A 20,306-nucleotide genomic window follows, 5' to 3' on the forward strand; every position below is an offset into this window, starting at 1 on the left:
AGTAGGGCTAAGACTTCTCAGTCCCCAGCCACCAGTCAGACCAGAAATGGTACCTCCATCTCCCCTCTTTTAGCCTGCTCAGTGCCTGGAGGTCACCCTAGGAGATTCTCCAAAGCCCACAGGAGTGAGAATGGCTGGGATCCTGAAGTGGGAGGTGTGGAAGGATTGGTTTGGAGGAATGGGAGCATTAAGAGCTCAGGTCAGTTCAGTCACCCAGTTGTGTCTGACTCTTTGCTTCCCCAGGGATGCAGCACGCCAGGCTTCCCTGTCCATCACCAACTCCCAGAGCTTGCTCAAACTCATGTCCATTGAGTCAGTGATGTCATCCAACCATCTCATCGTCTGTCGTCCCCTTCTCCTCCTGCCCTCAATCTTTCCCAGCATCAGGGTCTTTTCTAATGAGTCAGTTCTTCACATCAGTGGCCAAAGTATTGGAGCTTCAGCTTCAGCATCAGTTCTTCCAATGCATATTCAGGACTGATTTCCTTTAGGGTTGACTGGTTTGCTTTAGGGTTGACTGGTTTGATCTCCTTGCTGTCCAAGGGACTCTCAAGAGTCTTCTCCAGCACCACAGTTCAAAATCATCAAATCTTTGGCACTCAGCTTTCTTCATGGTCCAACTCTGATGTCCGTACATGACTACTGGAAAAAAACACAGCTTTGACTATCTGGACCTTTGTTGGCAAAGTATTGTCTCTGCTTTTTAATATGCTGTCTAGGTTTGTCATAGCTTTTCTTCCAAGGAAGAAAGCTTTTAATTTTATGGCTGCAGTCACCTAAGAAACTGTAAATTGAGTAGGCCAGCCTAGCTGCAAAGCAGAGAGGCTCTGAAGCACCCCATCAGAGCCCTCCTGTCCCACCTTGGTACATCAGGATGCTTTCTGGATGATCTAAGGAGGGCACGGGCTTCCCTTGTGGCTCAGCTGGTAAAGAATTTGCCTGCAATGCAGGAGACCTGGATTCTATCCCTGGGTTGAGAAGATCCCCTGGAGAAGGGAAAGGCTACCCACTCCAGTATTCTGGCCTTTAGAATTCTATGGATTGTATAGTCCATTGGGTTGCAAAGAGTCGGACACGACTGAGAGACTTTCACTTCACAAGGAGGGCACAGCGGAGTTTCTCTCCCATTGTCCAGGAGGTTCTCGCTAATTGGGTCCATTCTGTCTCACCACTCTGCCTCCTCTACCACTTAGACCCAGATTTGTGAGAGCTTAAAAAACAAGGACAGCCAGTGGGACATGACAGGAAGATAAGGGGAGCACCATTTGCAAGTTTGGCCTCCAGAGGCCGCCCTGCCACTACCCCTCCCCTCCCCCCACAGGGAGTAGGATATGTGTCTACAGTATGGAGAGCTACTTGGATATCTGGCTGAAGCCAAAGACCACATTTGTTCCGGTCCCCCTCCCAGGTTTTGAGATGTGAGGCTGGCTACATAACTGTACCTGGTGCTTGCCTTCATCTTCGATCTTGTAACCTTCCTGTCCTGAGTTCACCAGCTGCTTAGGTGAGTTCTGCAGGTGCTGTTTGTTCCAAAGGCCAGTTCCCAGCACCGCATATCTGCCTGCTTCCTGCTGGGCGAGAGCACGCTCCTCTTGTTTGTTACCCTTTCCCTACCCAGTACCCACTCCTCTTGTCTGAAAGCTAGTCCCTCAGGTCAGGAGCCACCTTTGGTCTCCTCAGGAAGTTCCCATCATAGCCTGTAACCCCTCCTTGCCTTGTGCAACTTGCTCCCCACTTTTGTTGCAGGAAGGGGGACCCCTTCCAGGGCCCGAAACTGGGCTCTTGTCTAAACTCGGAAATGAATTGTCCTAGGAGACACATGTGCTGACAAAGCAAGAGATTTTATTGGTAAAGGGCACCTGGGCGGAGAGCTATATAGGGTAAGGGAACCCAGGAAGAACTGCTCTGCCATGTGGCTTGCAGTCTCGAGTTTTACAGAGATGGGATTAGTTTCCTGATTGTCTTTGCCCAATCATTCTGACTCAGAGTCCTTCCTGGTGGCGCACACATTGCTCAGCCAAGACGAATGCTAGTGAGAGGGATCCTGCGAGGTGGACGGACACGTGGTGCCTCCTTTTGACCTTTCCCGAACTCTTCCGGTTGGTGGAGGCTTATTAGTTCCATGTTCCTCACCTGGACCTCCTGTCGTAAAACAACTCATGCAAATGGTTACTAGGGAGCCTGGCCAGGATGGGTGGTTTCAGTCAGCGTGCTTCCCGGAACACTTTCACCTTCTGGGCCCCATCTCTCCAAGAAACATCCCCTTTCATTACATAGAACTCCCTGAACCCAGCCCCTGCCTGTACCCTAGTTCCTCTCATCTGCCTCTGACCCGTTTTCCATTTTTCTCTTTTATCCCGGACCCCTCACCTCCAGCCATCTTCTCCTAACTTCCACACCCCCAACTATCCTCCACTGACCTCAACCTTTCGGCACTTTCTGACCTGCATTTGAGTTCTTGTCCCCTCTCCCTCCTGCCTGGTCTCCCCAGGGGCTGGAACATCTGCAGCTTATAAACAGTACGCAGCCGCAGGAGGCCATTTGCTACAGCAGCAGTGCCCTCGGAAATAACATGTACAGACTCCTCTCCTTCCTCAAGTCCATTCTTCAGGCCCAGAGGGGACTTAACCTCCCTCCACCCCTGGGAATTTCTGAGTCCTGGACTCTGATCCCACCCCCACTCCAGAATCCCAGCCTCCCAGAGAGCCTGAGTCACACATGGGAGTGTCAGATTCCAGGCATCACAGTCACAGATGTGAGATATCAGCCCACTCAATCTCATCTCTCTGTCCCTTCTCTTGAGATTTCTGGACAGGAAACCCTCTTCCCCCCAAATTTTCCCTTACTCCCGGTATCCTGACCCTGCCCCATCTAACTCCCAGGACACAGATATGAACACTATCTCCTGGAAAGGAGACCATCAGAAAAATCCAATCCAACCTGCTGGGCAAGATGGAAGCAGCCTGCATGGAACTAGGAGGGGCTGGGGAACTAGGAGGGGCTGGGGAACTGGTGGCCAATTATCATCCTGTCTTCCCCGGATTTCAGGCCCTCGCTAGGGATCAGCATGTGGATCATCCTCCATGGGTATCTCCATTATGTTTTTTTAACATCACAAAGCAATTCTTCCAGACCAGCGGGGTGTCCTACACTTCTACCTGGAGATGGCATCCAATCCCGCAAGTTAAGAGCTCAGTCCCACTTTGGATGCCAATCATAAGTCCAGGTTGTGACCTGTGCTTCTGACTGACTGGTTATTGATTGGATATTCCCATACCCCCCTCCTTGGTTTGATTAATTTGCTAGAGTGGCTCAGAGAACTTAGGGAATCAGTTTACTTACTAGATTACCAGTTTATTACATAGGATATTAAAGGATATGAATAAACAAAAGGTGAAGAGATATATATAAAGTTCTAGGAGGGTCCTGAATGCAAGAGCTTCTCTCCCAGTGGAGTTTGGAGTATACCAGCTTTCTCTCCTGTGGATTCATTCTGGTTCACCAAGCTGGGAGGTCTCTGAATCCAGTCCCTTGGGGGTTTTTTGGAAACCTTATTACATGGACTTCAGTGGCTCAGATGGTAAAGAATCCGCCTGCATTGCAGGAGACCTGGGTTCGATCCTTAGGTTGGGGAGATCACCTGGAGGAAAGTATGGCAACCCACTGCAGTATTCTTGCCTGGAGAATCCCTGTGGACAGAGGTACCTGGCATGCTACACAGTCCATGGGGTCACAAAGAGTCAGGCTGAGCAACTAAATTTTTTTTTTTATTATATAGACATGACTGATTAAATCATTGGCTATTGGCAATGGATTCAACCTCCAGTCCTTCTCCCTTCCCTGGAGGTCAGGGGTAGAACTGGAAGTTCCATTCCTCTAATCACTAGGTTGGTTCCCCTGGCAACCAGCCCCAACCTTAAGGTACTTTCTGAAAGTCACTTCATTAACATAAACTCTGGAGTAGTTGAAAGAGGGTTTGTTATGAATATCAAAACACATTTCTTAGACAGATTTATCAATTAAGAAGCTCCAAGGATTTTAGGAGTTCTGTGCCAGAAATGGAGATGAAGACCAACTAAACATTTCTTATTATAAATCACAATATCTCAGCATCAAAAGCCCATGCTGGAATCCTTTTCTGAACAGATTGAGAGTAAGAAAGATAGGTTTTGGGGGGTGACCGTGGGCAGGCAGCCCAATCCAGGCTCAGCAAGAAGCAAGCCCACAGTGATAGCAGCCAGGCTCCCCTAGCTGGATGAACAAATGCTTGGGAGGACGGTGCAACCATGAGGCTTGCATCTTGCTTCCACCTCTATGGAGCTGGATCGTAGACATATTTTAACTGAGGACCAGTATAGACATCTACACTCAGCAAAGAACAATTCCATTTCGAACAACTGGCAGGTTGAGAAGAGAGAGGGCACCTCAGTTATACTAAGTGTGCATTCAATGATTCAAGCATTTTTCACACAACATGGATTTTATAAGCAAGGCAACTTCCAAATCTGGTGCTCAACCATTGAAACAGCAATCGGTTCCAAACTGGCTGAGTGGGACTTACTGAGAGGCCAGCTCTGCCTTATTTTACAGATGATTGAAAGAATTTTCATGTTTTGACTACATGATCTAATTTTTGACCTATATGTTTATTTTTTTTTAAATAATTTTATTTATTTATTTTTGGCTGCACTGGGTCTTCATTGTTTTGTGTGGGCTTTCTTGAGTTGTGGTGAGCAGGGGCTACTCTTCATTACAGTGTGTGGACTTATTGCAGTGGGTTCTCTAGTTGTGGAGCACAGACTCTGGGTGTGAGGGCTTCAGTGGTTGCAGCATCTGGGCTTGGTTGTTGTGATGTGCGGGCCCTGGAGCTCAGGCTCAGTAGTTGTGGCCAATGGGCTTAACTCCTCCTCAGCATGTAGAATCTTCCTGGACCAGTACTCCAGCTGGTGTCCCCTGTATTGACAGGTGAATTCTTATCCATTGTGCCGCCAGGGAAGTCTGCTATGTGTTCACTTTAAAATCGCATCTCCTGGTATAGTATAATTCTGTCCTAGTTACTTTGTGACCCTTTTTCCATCATTTATCCTCTGAGCCTCCATTTTCTCCAGTGTAAAACAGTTAGAGGAACTGACCTTAGAGATTCCTAAGGTTCCTAACTATTAGTGCCCTCCAAATGATATGTATAGAATTTACATCTTACAAGTTCTTCCATATTCATTCTCTCTTTTAATTCTCAAAACTGTTCTATAATATAGATACTATTTCTTTTCCTCTTTTATGACTGAGTACATTGAGGCTCAGAGAGCTTGAGAAAATTATTCAAGGTTGCACAGACAATAGGTGGTAAAGGCAGAATTAAATCCTTGTGAGTTCATTTCCAGTGTGTCTCCAGGTAACCTTCTAACAATTGGAAGGAATGCCCCAACTGTTAGCAGGGCAGGCCAGCTCTCTTGAAGGGTTGGGGCTAGTTAAAATGGAAGGATGTTATATTTTCATATGTACCTCCTTTGCTTTGTAAGTTTCAGTGCTCTTCGGCTTTTGTTCACATGCCTGTGTTTCCTAAGTACAAAGCTAAACTCTTGCTGCTAAGGCAGTCCACTCATGGCTGGGGGACCTATCCTGGAGCTGAGAGGGGTTTCCCAGGTCCACATGGGAGGGGAAAAGGTGCTAACCTACGGCCTGTAGGCCTGTCTGTTTTCTAGTTCCAGGTCTTTCACATGCTAGCCAAGGATCTAGCTTTCCTGTTTGCTGCTTAGTTTTCTCTGTAATATGGGCATCATAACTGCTGCTGTGTGGGCTTCAGACAGAAAGGTGACAGGGAGGTACTTTGAGGTGTGAAATGCTCTTTCGGTGTGTGTGTGTGTCTGTGTGTATTGAGGAGAGGTAGAAGTTATCCACAGAGTCTCCAGGACTGTAGCCCCAGCTAGGCCTGGCAGAGCTGTTCCTCTCCAGGCTGAGGTCAAAGCCAGGTCCTCTTCCCACTATCAACACCAGAGCCTGGGTCCTGTTTATTGTTCTCAGCTCCTCTCCTAGCAACCAAAGTGTTGAAGGTTTTGCAAGCAATGGGGACCTTGCCTCTCAGCTCACTAGGAAGAGGGGCCAGCGCTTCAGTGCGCGGAGCTCTGCCAGCAAGTGCAAGTTAATTGCCTGAGTCTTGACCTCAGCCTTAGCCTGGTAAGAGAGCCTCCCATAACCTTTAGCCTTTTACTGCTACCCTGAGTTTGACCCAGAAAAGATAGCCTCCACCCAAGATATACATCCTGTCCTTAGGGAGACCTGATGAGGAAGACCCAACCTCATTCTTTCCCTGTGTATTAGCGTTCCAGGGCTGCAGTAACAAATTACCACAAGCTTGTCTGTAAATAACAGAAATGTGTTCTCTCACAGTTCTGGAGGTCAGAAGTTCAAAACCAGGATGTTCACAAGACTGGTTTGTTCCAGAGAGCTCTGAGGAGAATCCATCCCATGCCTCTTTACTAGCTTCTGGGCGCAGGCAGCTACACTTGGCGCTCCTCCTGCTTCTGTCTTCGCACGACATTCTCCTCCTGTGTCTTTGTGTTGTCTCCTTTTCTGTCTTATGAGAATATTCATTCTTGGATTTAGGACCCACTTTAGTCTAGGACGATCTCCTTTTGAAATCCTTACCTTAATTAAATCTGCAAGGACCCTTCTTACAAATAAGGTCACATTCTGAGGTTCTGGGTATCTTTTGCATCTGGTATCCTGGGTTCTGGTATTCTGTACTCTGGTATTCTGGGTTCTGATGTATCTTTTGGGGGCCATGATTCAACCCACTACGTGTGCCTCCTTTGATGAGGGAAATCTAAGCCCATTCTTGGAGAGTCATTGACTCTGAAAGGACAAATCTCTTCCTACTTAAAGAAGCCCCTCTTTTCTTTTTTCCTTTTGGCTGCACCCTGCACAGAGGGATCTTAGTTCCCTGAACAGAGACTGAACCCACAGCTTCAGCAGTGATGGAATCCTAACCACTGAACCACCAGGGGATTCCTAAAGAAGCCCATTTGTGATGGGGAATTTGATTCAAGCCTGATCACTGAGAGCCTTTAAACTGAGAAAAGCACACAGACGCTGGTGGCAGGAAAGGGTCAGCCAGGTTATTGTTCTTTATAGAATGAGGTGACGGTGTTGTGTCCATCTGTGTCCATGTGTGCAAGGATTTGGAGAAGGAGTGAGGGGGAGTTTCTGCCTTCACGAAGCACGTAAGGCAAGGCAGGCCCAAGGTCTTAGTCTTCGCCCACCTGGTTTTTCTTCCTCTCGCTCCCATATGTTAATTAACTGATGTCAGTGTTAAATACTTTTTTGAAAATGAACTCCTATATGATCATTAACAAAGTAGGACTGTTCCTGACAATGGTAGGTGTCTTAATATACTGAGGGAGCCATCAGGGTTAAAAAGATCCAGAAGGGTTTATTTTATCAAACCAGGCTAGCTCCCTGAGCCCTGTTTCTTCCTTACTTCCTTACTTCCAAGGGCCTAGCCATTCAGCTGGGTCTGTTTCTTTCCCACTCTGGGGATTTGCTTCCTGAACTGGGAGCCTTATAGTTGGTACTACCATGCCTTCTTTCTTCTTTTCCACAAATAGCAAGAGCCTCAGGTTGCTTGCTACCCATTTAATCTCTGGGGATCCTCACATCTCCAGACTGGATGCTGAAGGGGGCCACCAGCTCTCCTCACATCTCTTTGCCTCCCCTTAGTTATGATCTCCCTAAAGAAAATTGCATGCTACCTTTTCCTTTCACAGTTTTTACAGTTGATCACTGTGTGGAAAGAGGGCCAAAGCCTGAGGAAGGTTTGAAAATTTCAGAAAGCTGGGGGACTTCTGCCAACTCTGGTCCATGGAATGAAAGGGCTGATAGCCTCTCCTCTTGGGTCTGGCCTGAAGACACCAACTAGGGCAATCATTCATCTTCCCTTTAACTCCATGGCTGGCTGTATTTTGAGCATTTCCCAATTAGTTTTTCTCACCTCTGTATTTCCTCAGCTGCATGCAGGAAAAGCCCCTTTAGGGAGTGATTTTTTAGAAGAGTCGTCAAAGAGGTCCCAGTAGGGTCAATTCCTAATCCCCCCCTTTCCTAGAATTAGTTGCATGGATTTTGAGTTAGTGAAACTTGGAACACCAGTAAGGGACCCACAGTCTCTTCATGGCATCCCAGAAAGAGGGGATAAGAAGGCGCAGACATTGCGGCACAGGTAGGGTGGGCACCCCCCAGCCCAGATCCTTCTTTTGTACTACTACTCCATTTCCACCACCCCACCCAGATGTGAACACCCAGGTGGAGAATATTGGGATGTCAACAGAGTTTATAATACAGAAGATTTGTTGAATTCAACTTTTAAGAATTTCAGTGTACTGATAGACTCAGTGGATTTGATCATCAATATGCATAAGCTCAGAATCCATTACTTTGAGAGATGGGGTGTGAGAGATGTGAAGAATGAAAACAGATGCCCAGGGCTTGACAGGATGGTGATTGGGAACTGAAGCTGGGCACAGAGATGGGAGAGGCAGGGCAGACTTGGGACAGACTGACAATTGTTACGTTTTTTTTGTGGGTTTTTTTTGCCAAGTTTTAGGGTTTTATTAATATAAACAAAATGTGTGCACGAGGTGTCTACTCATTTTCTTGGCTATGCAGCCTGGCATTAGGCTTGGGGACTCTGATGGCCAGCTGGGCTGTTCTTTCCTCAATGGTTCTCCGGTTCTTGGAGGAAATATTGTGAGCAGTTTTGGCACAGGAAGATTTGTTGAACATTAGCAACACCTCAAGTTGCTTGAGGTTGTAGGCCAGAAACTTCTGGAAGCCACTGAGCAGCATGTGCTTTGTTTTCTTGTTGGCCCGTAACCAATGTTAGGCATCAAGATGTGGCCCCTGAATCTCCTGTGCAGCCTAGTATCGATGCCCCTGGATTTCCCCTAGTTTGCTTAATTTTGACATATCCATCTGACTGATGCCAGATGAACTTCTTGGTTCTCTTTTTGATGATCTTGGGCTTCTTGAGGGGTCTGAGGGTGGCCAGGATGCCAAGTAGGAGATGGCTGCCACCTTCATAGGCAGCACCCAGGAAGAAGAGCTCCCTCTTGCTTTCCTGATGGCTCCTCAGCTGTTCCCAAAATGTGAAAATGAAGGCGAATCTTCCCAAATATAAAACTTTTTGAGAAGCACAACTTCAAAGCTGGGGCTCTAGGCTGCTCCTAGTGCCAGCCTCGTGTGATTAAGGGTGGGACAATGCCCACTTTTCCTGGGTACAAAACAAAAGTAATACAGACTGTGAAAAGACTGTGTGCCGCCTTGGAATCTGAGTGGTTGCCAAAGCCCGAGGACCTGAAACCTCTGAAAGACCTGGACAGTCTGCTTCCCCAGAACCTTTAGCTCAGCGAGGCCCAGATGAGGTGGACTGACCTCATTCTTGGTGAAGGCCACCCCCTGTTCACTCTTCCTCAGCTCTTCACAATTCCTTCCCTTTTCCTCTATTTCCCAGATAATGGAAACCTCTGGGAGACCAAATCTAGACTAGCTGTCCCACTGGCTCTGGCTATGATTCTGGTGAGAGGCCCCAAGGGACCCCTCTCTGCTCTGTCTTCCATCCTGCAGCAGTCAATCTTGAGAGCATCTAGCATCTTCTGCCTGCCAGAGTGAGAGCCTTTCCTTGCCTCCGCCAGGTCCGTCTCCCCCTTCCTGTCTGCGTCTCCTCTCTCTCTTCTCCTGGTCCAACCTCACCCTCTTACTCATCTCTCTGCCTCTGTCTTTCTTCACCTTTGTTCTTGCTCCTGTGTAGCAACCTTTGGAGCAGGCCCAGGCTCTGCCTCTGGGAACTAGAGGAGAAAACACCCCAAGGCTTCTACCCACAACTGGTGAGGGACCCTGGTCACTCAGCCCTCACCTCACAGCCTGATTCAGCTTCCCTCTCCACCTGAATTTTTGTTTACCAGCAGAAATGGGGATCCACGCAGTAACAGTATGGCAGTTTACAGTTCACACACATGGTCCATTAGCTTTGAAATTGTGATTCTCAAAAAGTTTTATATTTGTGAAGATTTACCTTCATTTCACATTTTGAGCATAAAGTGGACTTTATTGATTTTGAATAAAATCCGGCATCTTTTTCCTGTATTTCAAATTCATATAAAATACAACCACCCTATGCCTTCTGAGAAAACTCTGCTGTGCCCTCAACTTCCTCTTTGGTTGGATGAAATTATCCAGGTCAATCTGGTAGCTGGGGCAGTTTCCACCCTGGACAAGAAGCATCCTGGCAGCTCAGGTTCCTCCCTCTTCTGGAATAGTATCTACTAGGACAGTGTCATAGTACAAGATCAGCATCCCTTCCCCTCTCCCCCATGATTTTGCTCCCTGAATTCTATCCTGATTCTCCTCTTTTTCCCTTGCCCTCAAAAAAAACTTAATTTACCACCTTCAGAGGCTTCCTCAGTCGTTATTCCAGAAATGGGCAAGTGTGTGCATATTTGAGGCTTCCCAGGAGAAGGCAATGACACCCCACTCCAGTACTCTTGCCTGGAAAATCCCATGGATGGAGGAGCCTGGTAGGCTGCAGTCCATGGAGTCGCTAAGAGTCGGACACAACTGAGTGACTTCACTTTCACTTTTTCACTTTATGCATTGGAGAAGGAAATGGCAACCCACTCCAGTGTTCTTGCCTGGAGAATCCCATGGGCAGGAGAGCCTGGTGGGCTGATGTCTATGGGGTCACACAGAGTTGGACATGACTGAAGTGAGTTAGCAGCAGCAGCAGCAGGTGGCAAAGGAAATGAGTGGAGCTGGCAATGATGAGAATAACCACCAGGGGGAGCCTGTGCCTAAGAAGAGACTGAGTGGGGCCCTGGGGAGCCACGTGAGGATTTGTCTTCCCCTTTTTCCAGGGTAGTGCGGGTGCCAGGCATTCCAGCCTCAGGTGGCTCCCTATGGAGCTGGGGGTCTACAGCTGCCTCCTCCCCAGGTCTGACTCCTTCTCTTTCCCTGACCATGCAGGGAAAGTGTGGCTGGGTCAGGGAATGGGAGGAAAATTGAGTGGTTTGGATACTGCCTACTCTGGCCACCATTTTCTTACAGGCCACATGCAGAGAAAGGGGTGGGATTTGATCTTTGAACTTGGCAGGTTGGAGAAGACTTGGGTTGCTGTAGTCCTGTGTTCCAGTCACGGGGTGGTCCAGAAGCTGTGGTCTGTATCTAAACAGTAAACCCCCTGGTGAGGCAATGGAAAAGTGGGTAGGCACTAGGGAGATGAAAAAGGGAGGACTGGGCTCCATGGGAGTATGTGCAGATAGAGGAGCCTCAGGATTTGCTTCCTCTCCTTTGCCCAGACTGCATTCTGGTCTTGCCTAACTTAGTTTCACCTTCAAGTTTTCCAGAGACTACAGCCAAGTGACCTTGAGGGAGCTCCAGAGATGAGGCACACCTGTGGAAACATGACTACTCACTGGCCTAGGAGCCTCCTCTTCACCTCCCCAGGGGCCTCAGGCCTTCCTGCCACCTCCTGTCCAGGGACCTTGTTGTTGTTGTGTTTAATCACTAAGTCAAGTCTGACTCTACTCTTTTGTGACCCCATGGATTTAGCCTGCCAGGCTCCTCTGTCCATGGGATTCTCCAGGCAAGAATACTGGAGTGGGTTGCCATTTCCTTCTCTAGGGCATCTTCTCGACCCAGGGATTGAACCTGGATGTCTCTTGCTTGACAGGGGGATTCTTAACTACTAAGCCACCTGTAAAACCTTCAGCCCCAGAATTTCCCCCTTTACCCAGGCACCCAAGATGAAGGACCTCAGCTCCTAAATCCCCCATGTCCCAGTATCCCTATCTAAGGACTCTTTCTGCTGCTGCTAAGTCACTTCAGTTGTGTCCGACTCTGTGCGACCCCATAGACGGCAGCCCACCAGGCTCCGCCGTCCCTGGGATTCTCCAGGCAAGAACATTGGAGTGGGTTGCCATTTCCTTCTCCAATACATGAAAATGAAAAGTGAAAGTGAAGTCGCTCAGTCATGTCCGACTCTTAGTGACCCCATGGACTGCAGCCTACCAGGCTCCTCCGCCCATGGAATTTTCCAGGCAAGAGTACTGGAGTGGGGTGCCATTGCCTTCTCCGAAGGACTCTACTTTTTTTAAATTTTGACTGCGCTGGGTCTTAGTGTTGTGGCATGTGAAGTGTTACAGCTTGTGAGATCCAGTTCCCTGATCAGGGATTGAATCCAGGCCCCCTGTATTGGGAGTGTGGAGTCCCAGTCAGTGGTCCACCAGGGAACTCCCCTCTCTCCACCCACCTACCTGTAGCCCTCTGCCTCAGGGGCCAACTTTCTGATGGTCCTCTTGCACACTCCACCAGAACCCAGTCACACAATATTTGCATCCCTGAACTGTTCTCCAAAGTCCTGAGACAAGGTTGGGGGTTGCTTCACCCCACTCATTGGAGCTGGGGCATGAGCAAGGACAAGAGCAGTCAAGCAGCAAGTCTTTAAGAGCAGGTGGAAGTTCCCATCTAAGTCCAACTGCTCCCCTTAGAGCTGCCAGGCTGGGTGGCTCCCCTACTTGTGTGTGTACTAAATGCTAATTCGCCTCAGTCGTGTCTGACTCTTTACGCTCCTATGGGCTGTAGCCTGCCAGGTTCCTCTGTCTGTGGGGCTTCTCCTGGCAAGAATACTGGAGTGGGTTGCCATGCCCTTCTCTAGAGGATCTTCCTGACCCAGGGATTGAACTTGCACCTTCCACATTGGCAGGCGGATTCTTTAACATTGAGCTACTGCAGGTACTAGCTGAGCGCAAAGCCAAGTGGCAGTCCTTACCTTGGGCCCAAGCCATGGACAAGGGATGCTTGGGGAGTCTGGGATGATGCTGAGTTGCAGCACCCAGAGTCCTACCCTAAGCCCAGAACCCAGCTGAGGAGTCCCTTGGGTAGCAGCGGGTAGAGGGCCAAGGCCTCTTCAAAGGGGGTCCTGCTGACTAAATCCAGAGGCTCAGAAATCTGTGCTGGAGATGCTCTTGTTTCTTGGTTTAGGCAGTCAGCCTCCAAGCAACCCTGCTCCAGTGACTTTTGTTACTAAGCCAGAGGTCTCTGCAGCCAGCTCTCCTGTTTGTGGTCAACCTTCCCCTTAACCAGTGGCTGCTCCAGGAATCCTAGGGAGGACAAGCATGGCCCCAGGGCCTACCACAATTCCTACTTAGGAACAGAAGGGTCTTGGGGAAAGGAAGCATGAACCTTGGCAAATCCCCCTCCTCACAACAGGCTAGAGGAAGAATGAGCCAGGAATGAGAAGTACATTCAAGCCCAAGCCAGCATCAGCTGTAGGGCTATACAGTGAGTACATGAGTGAGTGAGTGAGTGAATTCGCTCAGTCATGTCCGACTCTTTGTGTCCGACTGTAGGGCTATACAGTAAGGTGGTTCAAATCTTAGAGCTCCTATTTTCCAGTTGACTGACCCTGGTCAAGTAGTCTTTCTAAATCTCTGTTTCCTCATCTGTAAAATGGGGATTAGTACTTTCTTGATGGGGTTATTAGAAACATAAAAGACGGACTATTTAAAGACTAGCAGAGTACTCATAAATGTTAATTATTAATATTTTCATTATTGGAAGTGGCCACTTTAGCCAACAGTTCAGATTCAACCACTCCCTCTATGACCAACTCTATGAGGCCCTTAGCTGTTCAAAACCACACCAACTGTGTTTTCCAACACCAACCATCAGTTCTCTGTGGACATCAACTGGGTGTCCTGCAAGTCAATTCGGCTCTGATACTAACTACATGGAGTTAGCATAGGCCCCACAGGTTAAGGGCTCAATTCCACAAGACCACCTTCACTTCCAGTGCCAGTCACAAGCCACTGATACTTCTGACTGGCTGGCTATAAATTGGGAGTTCCCATACTATAAATCGGGCTTCCCTGGTGGCTCAGCTGGTAAAGAATCCACCTGCAATGTGGGAGACCTGGGTTTGATCCCTGGGTTGGGAAGATCCCCTGGAGAAGGGAATGGCTACCTACTCCAGTATTCTGACCTGAATTCCATGACTACTCCATGGGGTTGCAGAGTCGGACACGACTGAGCAACTTTTACTTTCACTTTCATGCTATAAATTGGTTTGACCATTTGCTAGAATGGCTAAGAAAACCCAGGAAAATACTTAACGTTTACAGGTTTATTAAAGGATACAACTGCCAGATGGAAGAGATGCACAGGGCAAAGAACTGTGTGGGGGATGTGCATTGGGCTTCCATGCTCTCTCTGGGTGCATCATTGTTCCAGCACCTTAATGTGTTCACCAAGCCAGTTCATCAAATTTCCCTGTTCAGGAGTTTTTATAGAGCTTAATCTCTAGTCCCATTCCCCTCCCAGGAGGCTGAGGATGGGCTAAAGCTTTCAACCCTTTCACCACTTGGTATTTCTACTGACCAGCCCTTATCCTGATGCTAGGGGTCCCCACTTTTAGTAGCAGTATAAGTTTACCTTATTAGTATAAATGCAGGTTTGATATAAAGGGGTTTGTTATAACAGAGACACTTCCTTCACGCATATCACTCAGGAAATTCTATGAGTTTTAGAACCTTTGTGCCAAGACGGAAAACTAAGGACAAAAACCAAACAAGTTTATTGTACCATTTTATATATATATATATATATATATAAAAACTGCTAGGAAGAGGAAGTGGGAAGAGGTCCCACTCTGGCTCCTCTAACTCCTAGGCACCTTTCCCTGATCACTGTGTCCCAGAGACAATTTTCAGCCTGTGTCAGTCACATAGAGACCCTGTCCAGATGGTGCCCAGGCCTCAAGGCCTGGGTGGTCTGATGCCTGGAGGGCTGACACCCGAGGTGGGGTGGGGGGTGGAGTGTCTGGGTCCCATAGAATGTCCTCATATAAGCTTAGAACTGGGCCAGAGGCTCGTCCTTGAGTCCCAGTCTGCTTCAGCAGGGCTCTGAGCAAGCCCACAGTGAGAGGGGGCTCTGCCCCAGGCTCAGGGAATGGGGCAGGGGGCTCCAACTCATCTGGGAGGTATGTCCGCAGTAGAAGCAGGAGTTCAGCTGGAGCTAGGTCTGGTGGGCACAGGCGGCAAAGGAGGGGGAGGTGAGCATCAAGCCGGCGATGCCGGGCAAATTCGGCCAACAGCAGTTTGAAGATCTCACTTCGAAGCAGGGGGCTAGAGGGGCTGAGAGCCAGGCCAGCCTCTAAAGCCCGTTCCCATTGTTCCTTTTGCACCAGCTGCCCCACAGCTTGAAGCACAGCTTTGGGCCGCCCACTGCCCAAGAGTAGATCTAGCTCCAGTGCTTCAGGCCTAGTCCCCTCCTCACCTAGTACTGCCAGGGCTCGGCGATAGAGGGGCAGCCCTGGGCCTCCTGCCCCCCAGCCAGGCCCCCCCTGTTGCTGGGCCAGCTCCACAAAGGGTGGCAGCCATTGTGGCTCCAGCCGGCAGAGGCACTGGCACAGGAGTTCAAAGGGGGGCAGTATGCCATTGGGTGGTTCTTTTCCAGCTGCTGTAACCCCCAGTACCTTCTTCCACACATCCGGGGGAGCTTGGGACCTTAGATGGCCATTGCCATCTGGCTGGAGCTGCAGGACCCTGAGGATGGCACCCCAGGCTGCTGTAGGGAGGGCTTGGAAAATGGTGTTGAGCTGGGCCAGCTGGTCTCCCATCAAGTCAGTCCTCAGCAGCCGTGCCACTTCGTGCTCTGCCAGCTCAGTCCAGCCAGCCTCCTCCTCGTCCCCAGCCACTAGCTGGGCTTTGAGCTGTTCTAAGCCCCGGTAATCCCGAAGCTCGGCCCTCAGTGTGGTCAACAGTGCTGATGGGGACACATGGCCCTGGAGGATGGATGCCAGGGCCTGAGGTGCTCGGAATATGCTGTTGTGTCGCAGTTCCTCTGGGGTGAGCTGGGCACCCCGCAGGCTCCGTCGCTGGTAGTATTTGCAGGCCTCCTCAAACACCATATCTTCAGCTGAAGGCAGCTCAAGGCTTTGTGGGGTTTTCCAGCCTACTTGAAACAGACCCACAGCTGAAAGTAAACGAAGACCCCCTCGAGTCTCCAGCTCTTCCTGATCTTCCATGCCAGGGGCGGGGGGTTCCAACAGATGTACTCGGTCTGTACTCAGGATCTTCCTCTCCAGCAGCTGCCCACTGCCCATGTCCAGCAGTTCCAATGTGGAGCCCAGCACACAGGCCAGAGTGCCATGAAATGTGCCCAGTGCTGCAGACCCTGCGAGGCTGGCAGGTGCCTCCTGCAGGGTGCCAACAGTCCGGGAGCCACCGTGGGGCTGTACCAGGCTCACAGTGCCCCTGAAGTCAAGCCACATCAGGCCCTGGGGAGTTGGGGCCCAGGTATGTACAGTCAATGGCTGCCTGGGGGACAGCAGTCCAGGAAGGCCTCGGAGCAGGGTCCTGAAGTCCCATGTGTCCCCTCTTCCAGGATTCAGGCTTTTACTGTGGGAGAGGCCAAGACATGGGGCAGCCACCACTACCTTGCCCTTGCTTGGGCTCCAGATGAGCACAATATGACCCAAGCCAGGCCAGGTGGTGGCAGTGGGCACCAGGAAGAGGTCCTTGCAGGAGGTCAGCAGCCCGAAAGCGGGGCAGTGGTGCAGCAGTATGTGCGTGCTGCCCAGGTTGGTGCCAGCCTCCCCGCTGGGCTCAAGGGTCCTGACGCACACACAATGGCTAAAAGCCACTGCAGGAGGCCCTAATTGGCCCTCAGTGCCGGCGGGCCGCTCCTCGCACCACACCAGGCGGCCTCGGGGCGCCGCCGCGGCTACCACACGGGCTCCACCTCCAGGACACAGCTCGGTGCTCTGCAGCAGCCGCCAGCCGGGCCCCACCCCCGAGCCCCACACCTCGAGTAGGCCACTCTCCCACACTAGGACTAGCGCCGATCGCGCCCGCCACGGCAGGAGGAAGGCGTCTAGCGGTGAGGGCTGGCCAGGCGGCCAGGCACTTTCCAGTTCCTCACCGGGTCCACGCACCGCGACCAGCAGTTGCGGGGCTGGTGACCCCGGAGGTCGCAGCAACAGTAGGTGGCGGCCGTCTGGGCTGCAGCGAACTCGGACGGCTGGGTCCCCGGCTAGCAACTCCCGGAGCCGGGCCGCGCCGCTGAAGGTGCTCAGATCTGAGAGCAGGCGCAGAGTCCCCGCACGCTTCATAGTGTCCCCCGCGCCGGAGCACGCCTAGGCCCGCCGCACCGTAGGGTAAAGCCCGTCTCTCAGTCCCGGGTTCCCGCGGGAAGTCGAGGATGGGGTTGAGACTTCCGTCCCGGGTCGACTAGGCGAGCCAAGGCCGGGCTAAGACTCAGCCCCGCCCAGCCCCGCCCCTCACGGCTAGCTTGAGACCTGCGCCTGTTTTACGCCCTGCCGGCATAACACCGCCCATCAAGGGGCGGGGGGGCTACCGGGGCATAGCTGTGGGAGGAGCCGCGAGAGCACCCAATGGTCTCAGAGCCTCCGACCTCGCCAACCACGGGTACGCTTCGGAGGCCGGCTGCCTCAGGCCCCAAGAAGCCGGGGAGTGGCCCAGAGTCTGACTAAAGAATCCAGATTCCAGCCCTTTCAGCATCCAACTCCCAACGCTTCCCTTCCCTCCAAGCCACGCTCTCTCATTCCAATTTATTCATGAAATTTTTTATTGAGCACCTACAAAGTGCCTGGCCCTGGGGAGACAACCCTAAACAAAAGAGAAAACCTCAGCTTCATGGAATGACAGTCTAGTGGAAAAAACAATAGCTAGTACTTTATTAGAACGTACTGTGACCCCCACCCCCTTTTAAAGATGAGGGAAATGAACCACAGAGAGATAAAGTACATTGACCAAGATCACACAGCTATTAAGCAGTAGAGATAGAGGTAGGATTTCAACCACACACAATCTGGGTCTAGGGTCATTGCACCAAACCATTTTATCAACAACCCATCCAAAGTAATATTTTGCTAGAAAACAAAATTAAAACATACTTTAATGGTACTGATTCTGTGTGTAATCTCCTCAGCACCTACAAATTGACATGCAAGAGTTCTCTCCACCCCAGATTGCCTTCTCAGGTGCTGTAGTATTCTTCTGTCCTCCAAGTCCAGTCCCTCTTTCATGAGCCTTTCCCCTCCCTCCTTTTCCACACAACTTCCCTGAGAATTGCATCCATATCTGTTCCATCAGCCTCATTTTGTCCTCTTGCTCTCAGCATGGAGAAGGAAATGGCAACCCACTCCAGTATTCTTCCTGTGGATAGAGGAGCCTGGTGGGTCGCACAGAGTCAGAAACGACTGAAGCAACTTAGCAGCAGCAGCAGCTCTCAGCATAGAAACACTCCCCAGTTTGTCCTGTTTTGGAAGCCACTCTTTCATTCTTATCTCCCGAAACTGTCACCTCGATTACTCCCTCTCCCTTCACAGTCAAGTTTCTTGCAGATTTAGCATTTGTTGTCTCTACTTTCTCTTCTTCCATTCATTTCTCAAACCACTACTCATGAGAAGCAGATTTTCCTGAGGTCTCCAAGGTATTTTAATTTCTTTTTCTCTTTGAAACATTTGACAACTGCCTTACTGAAAGTCTCTCCTGTAGTTTCCACAGCATTTTTTCCCACTCTAATTTCCCTCCTTTTCAGATAGTACTATCTTTAGAACTTTGTCATTGGTTCCTCTTTCTCCACCATCCTTTAAATGCTGGTTTTAAGTTCTGTTTGGGGTCCTTTTCTCTCTGCCCCCCCCCATTATTACTTTTTTTTTTAACCCTCTTCCTAGACCATTTCTTTCCTTCTTGTGGCTTGAACCATTACCACTAGGACAATGGCTCCAAAATATTTATCTACAGCCAAGATATCTCTGCAGAGTTCCAACAGAAGGTATCCAAATGTCTACTAAATACTTTTGCCTGGATGTTTAATAGACATCCTTGGAAGGAAAGTTATGACCAACCTAGATGGCATATTCAAAAGCAGAGACATTACTTTGCCAACAAAGGTACGTCTAGTCAAGGCTATGGTTTTTCCTGTGGTCATGTATGGATGTGAGAGTTGGACTGTGAAGAAGGCTGAGCGCCAAAGAATTGATGCTTTTGAACTGTGGTGTTGGAGAAGACTCTTGAGAGTCCCTTGGACTGCAAGGAGATCCAACCAGTCCATTCTGAAGGAGATCAGCCCTCGGATTTCTTTGGAAGGACTGATGCTAAAGCTGAAACTCCAGTACTTTGGCCACCTCATGAGAAGAGTTGACTCAGTGGAAAAGACTCTGATGCTGGGAGGGATTGGGGGCAGGAGGAGAAGGGGACGACAGAGGATGAGATGGCTGGATGGCATCACTGACTCGATGGACGTGAGTCTGAGTGAACTCTGGGAGTTGGTGATGGATAGGGAGGCTTGGCATGCTGCGATTCATGGGGTCGCAAAGAGTCGGACACGACTGAGCGACTGAACTGAACTGAACTGAAACATCATCTTCCTCCCCAAATTTGCCGATTTCAGAATTTGCCATATTTAAAGAAACTGGTAATTCAACTTGTATCCAGTAGACTCCTGATACAGGTTCCTTTTGCTAATTTCTTTCTCGCGGTGCATTTCGGGAAACGGAGTCTTTGTGATGCTTGCTGGGAATTGTGGTCCAAGCCAGCCTCAGGCAGCGGGCGCCGGCGAACCTATCAGCAGCAGGCTTTAGGACCCAGCGGGACACGACGGGCTGGGGGGAAGGGTCGGGGGAGGTCGGGAGCGCGTCCGTGAGCCCGGAGCAGCGGCGGAGTCGGTGGTGTCGGGAGCGAGCGGACCCGGGAGCGGCGCGGGTGGTGGAGGAGGAGTCAGGGGCCCGGTAAGCGTTGCCGGCCCGGGCAGGTTTCCGAACCTGGCCAACCTCTGCGGGTCCTGCCATACTAGGCCTTGGCCCTGAGGCGGCCCTGGGGGCGGGGCCTGCGCTCGCCAGGGGGACGACGCGGGGAGAGGGAGGGAGGCAGGGCAGCTGCTGAGGCGGGCGGAGGCTGCGTGCGGCGGGGAGGGTGGGCCCCGAACGGCGGAGCGGAGCGAGAAGCTGAGCGCTCATCCAGCAGCCGGTCCCTCTACTCTACAGTTCCGCTTCGGGTCCCTGGTGGGCTCTCTTGGCAGCCGAGGCGCTGACCTTTGACCTCGGCACGAGGCTGACCCGGACTCCTCAGGCTACCTTGAGAGCTTTTCTCCCGGGTTGTTCCCACCCGAGTGGCGTTCAGCCTATCCTGGCCCTGAGGTGAGGGCGCGGAGTAAGACCCCGGAGAAGGGCTAGAGGAAGCCCTGTGTGCCGGTGTGTTCAGGTGTCCCGGAAGGGCTCCATCCTGTCCTTTGCAGTC

The 20,306-nt window shown here is 50.6% G+C and overlaps 2 protein-coding genes and 1 pseudogene across 5 annotated transcripts in view; 1 reads left to right on the top strand and 2 right to left on the bottom strand.

The window, feature by feature from the left end:
- Positions 1-8,634: 8,634 nt before the first annotated feature.
- LOC113884392 lies at positions 8,635-12,830 on the bottom strand (annotated as a pseudogene).
- A 1,322-nt stretch (positions 12,831-14,152) lies between these two features.
- HPS6 (HPS6, biogenesis of lysosomal organelles complex 2 subunit 3) lies at positions 14,153-17,305 on the bottom strand. The gene has a single exon (XM_027529095.1). The coding sequence runs from the start codon at positions 17,153-17,155 to the stop codon at positions 14,750-14,752; it is 2,406 nt and encodes an 801-aa protein (XP_027384896.1). The 5' UTR covers positions 17,156-17,305; the 3' UTR covers positions 14,153-14,749.
- Positions 17,306-19,615: 2,310 nt separating this feature from the next.
- ARMH3 (armadillo-like helical domain containing 3) overlaps positions 19,616-20,306 on the top strand; it is a 178,830-nt gene continuing 178,139 nt past the window's right edge. Inside the window, exon 1 of one of the 4 annotated variants that reach the window (XM_027528511.1) lies at positions 19,616-19,798. The gene's annotated coding sequence lies outside the window, so the exon portion shown is untranslated. Of the gene's footprint in view, positions 19,799-20,044; positions 20,207-20,306 lie in introns of those variants that run through there. The other 3 variants (XM_027528515.1, XM_027528512.1, XM_027528514.1) reach the window with 3 other exon arrangements.

This window comes from Bos indicus x Bos taurus, chromosome 26 (genome assembly GCF_003369695.1).
Source record: "Bos indicus x Bos taurus breed Angus x Brahman F1 hybrid chromosome 26, Bos_hybrid_MaternalHap_v2.0, whole genome shotgun sequence".
Classification (NCBI taxonomy): domain Eukaryota; kingdom Metazoa; phylum Chordata; class Mammalia; order Artiodactyla; family Bovidae; genus Bos; species Bos indicus x Bos taurus.

Bases quoted from the DNA above. Each gene is read 5' to 3' on its own strand.
- HPS6 (XM_027529095.1), bottom strand. From the start codon at position 17,155: ATGAAGCGTGCGGGGACTCTGCGCCTGCTCTCAGATCTGAGCACCTTC.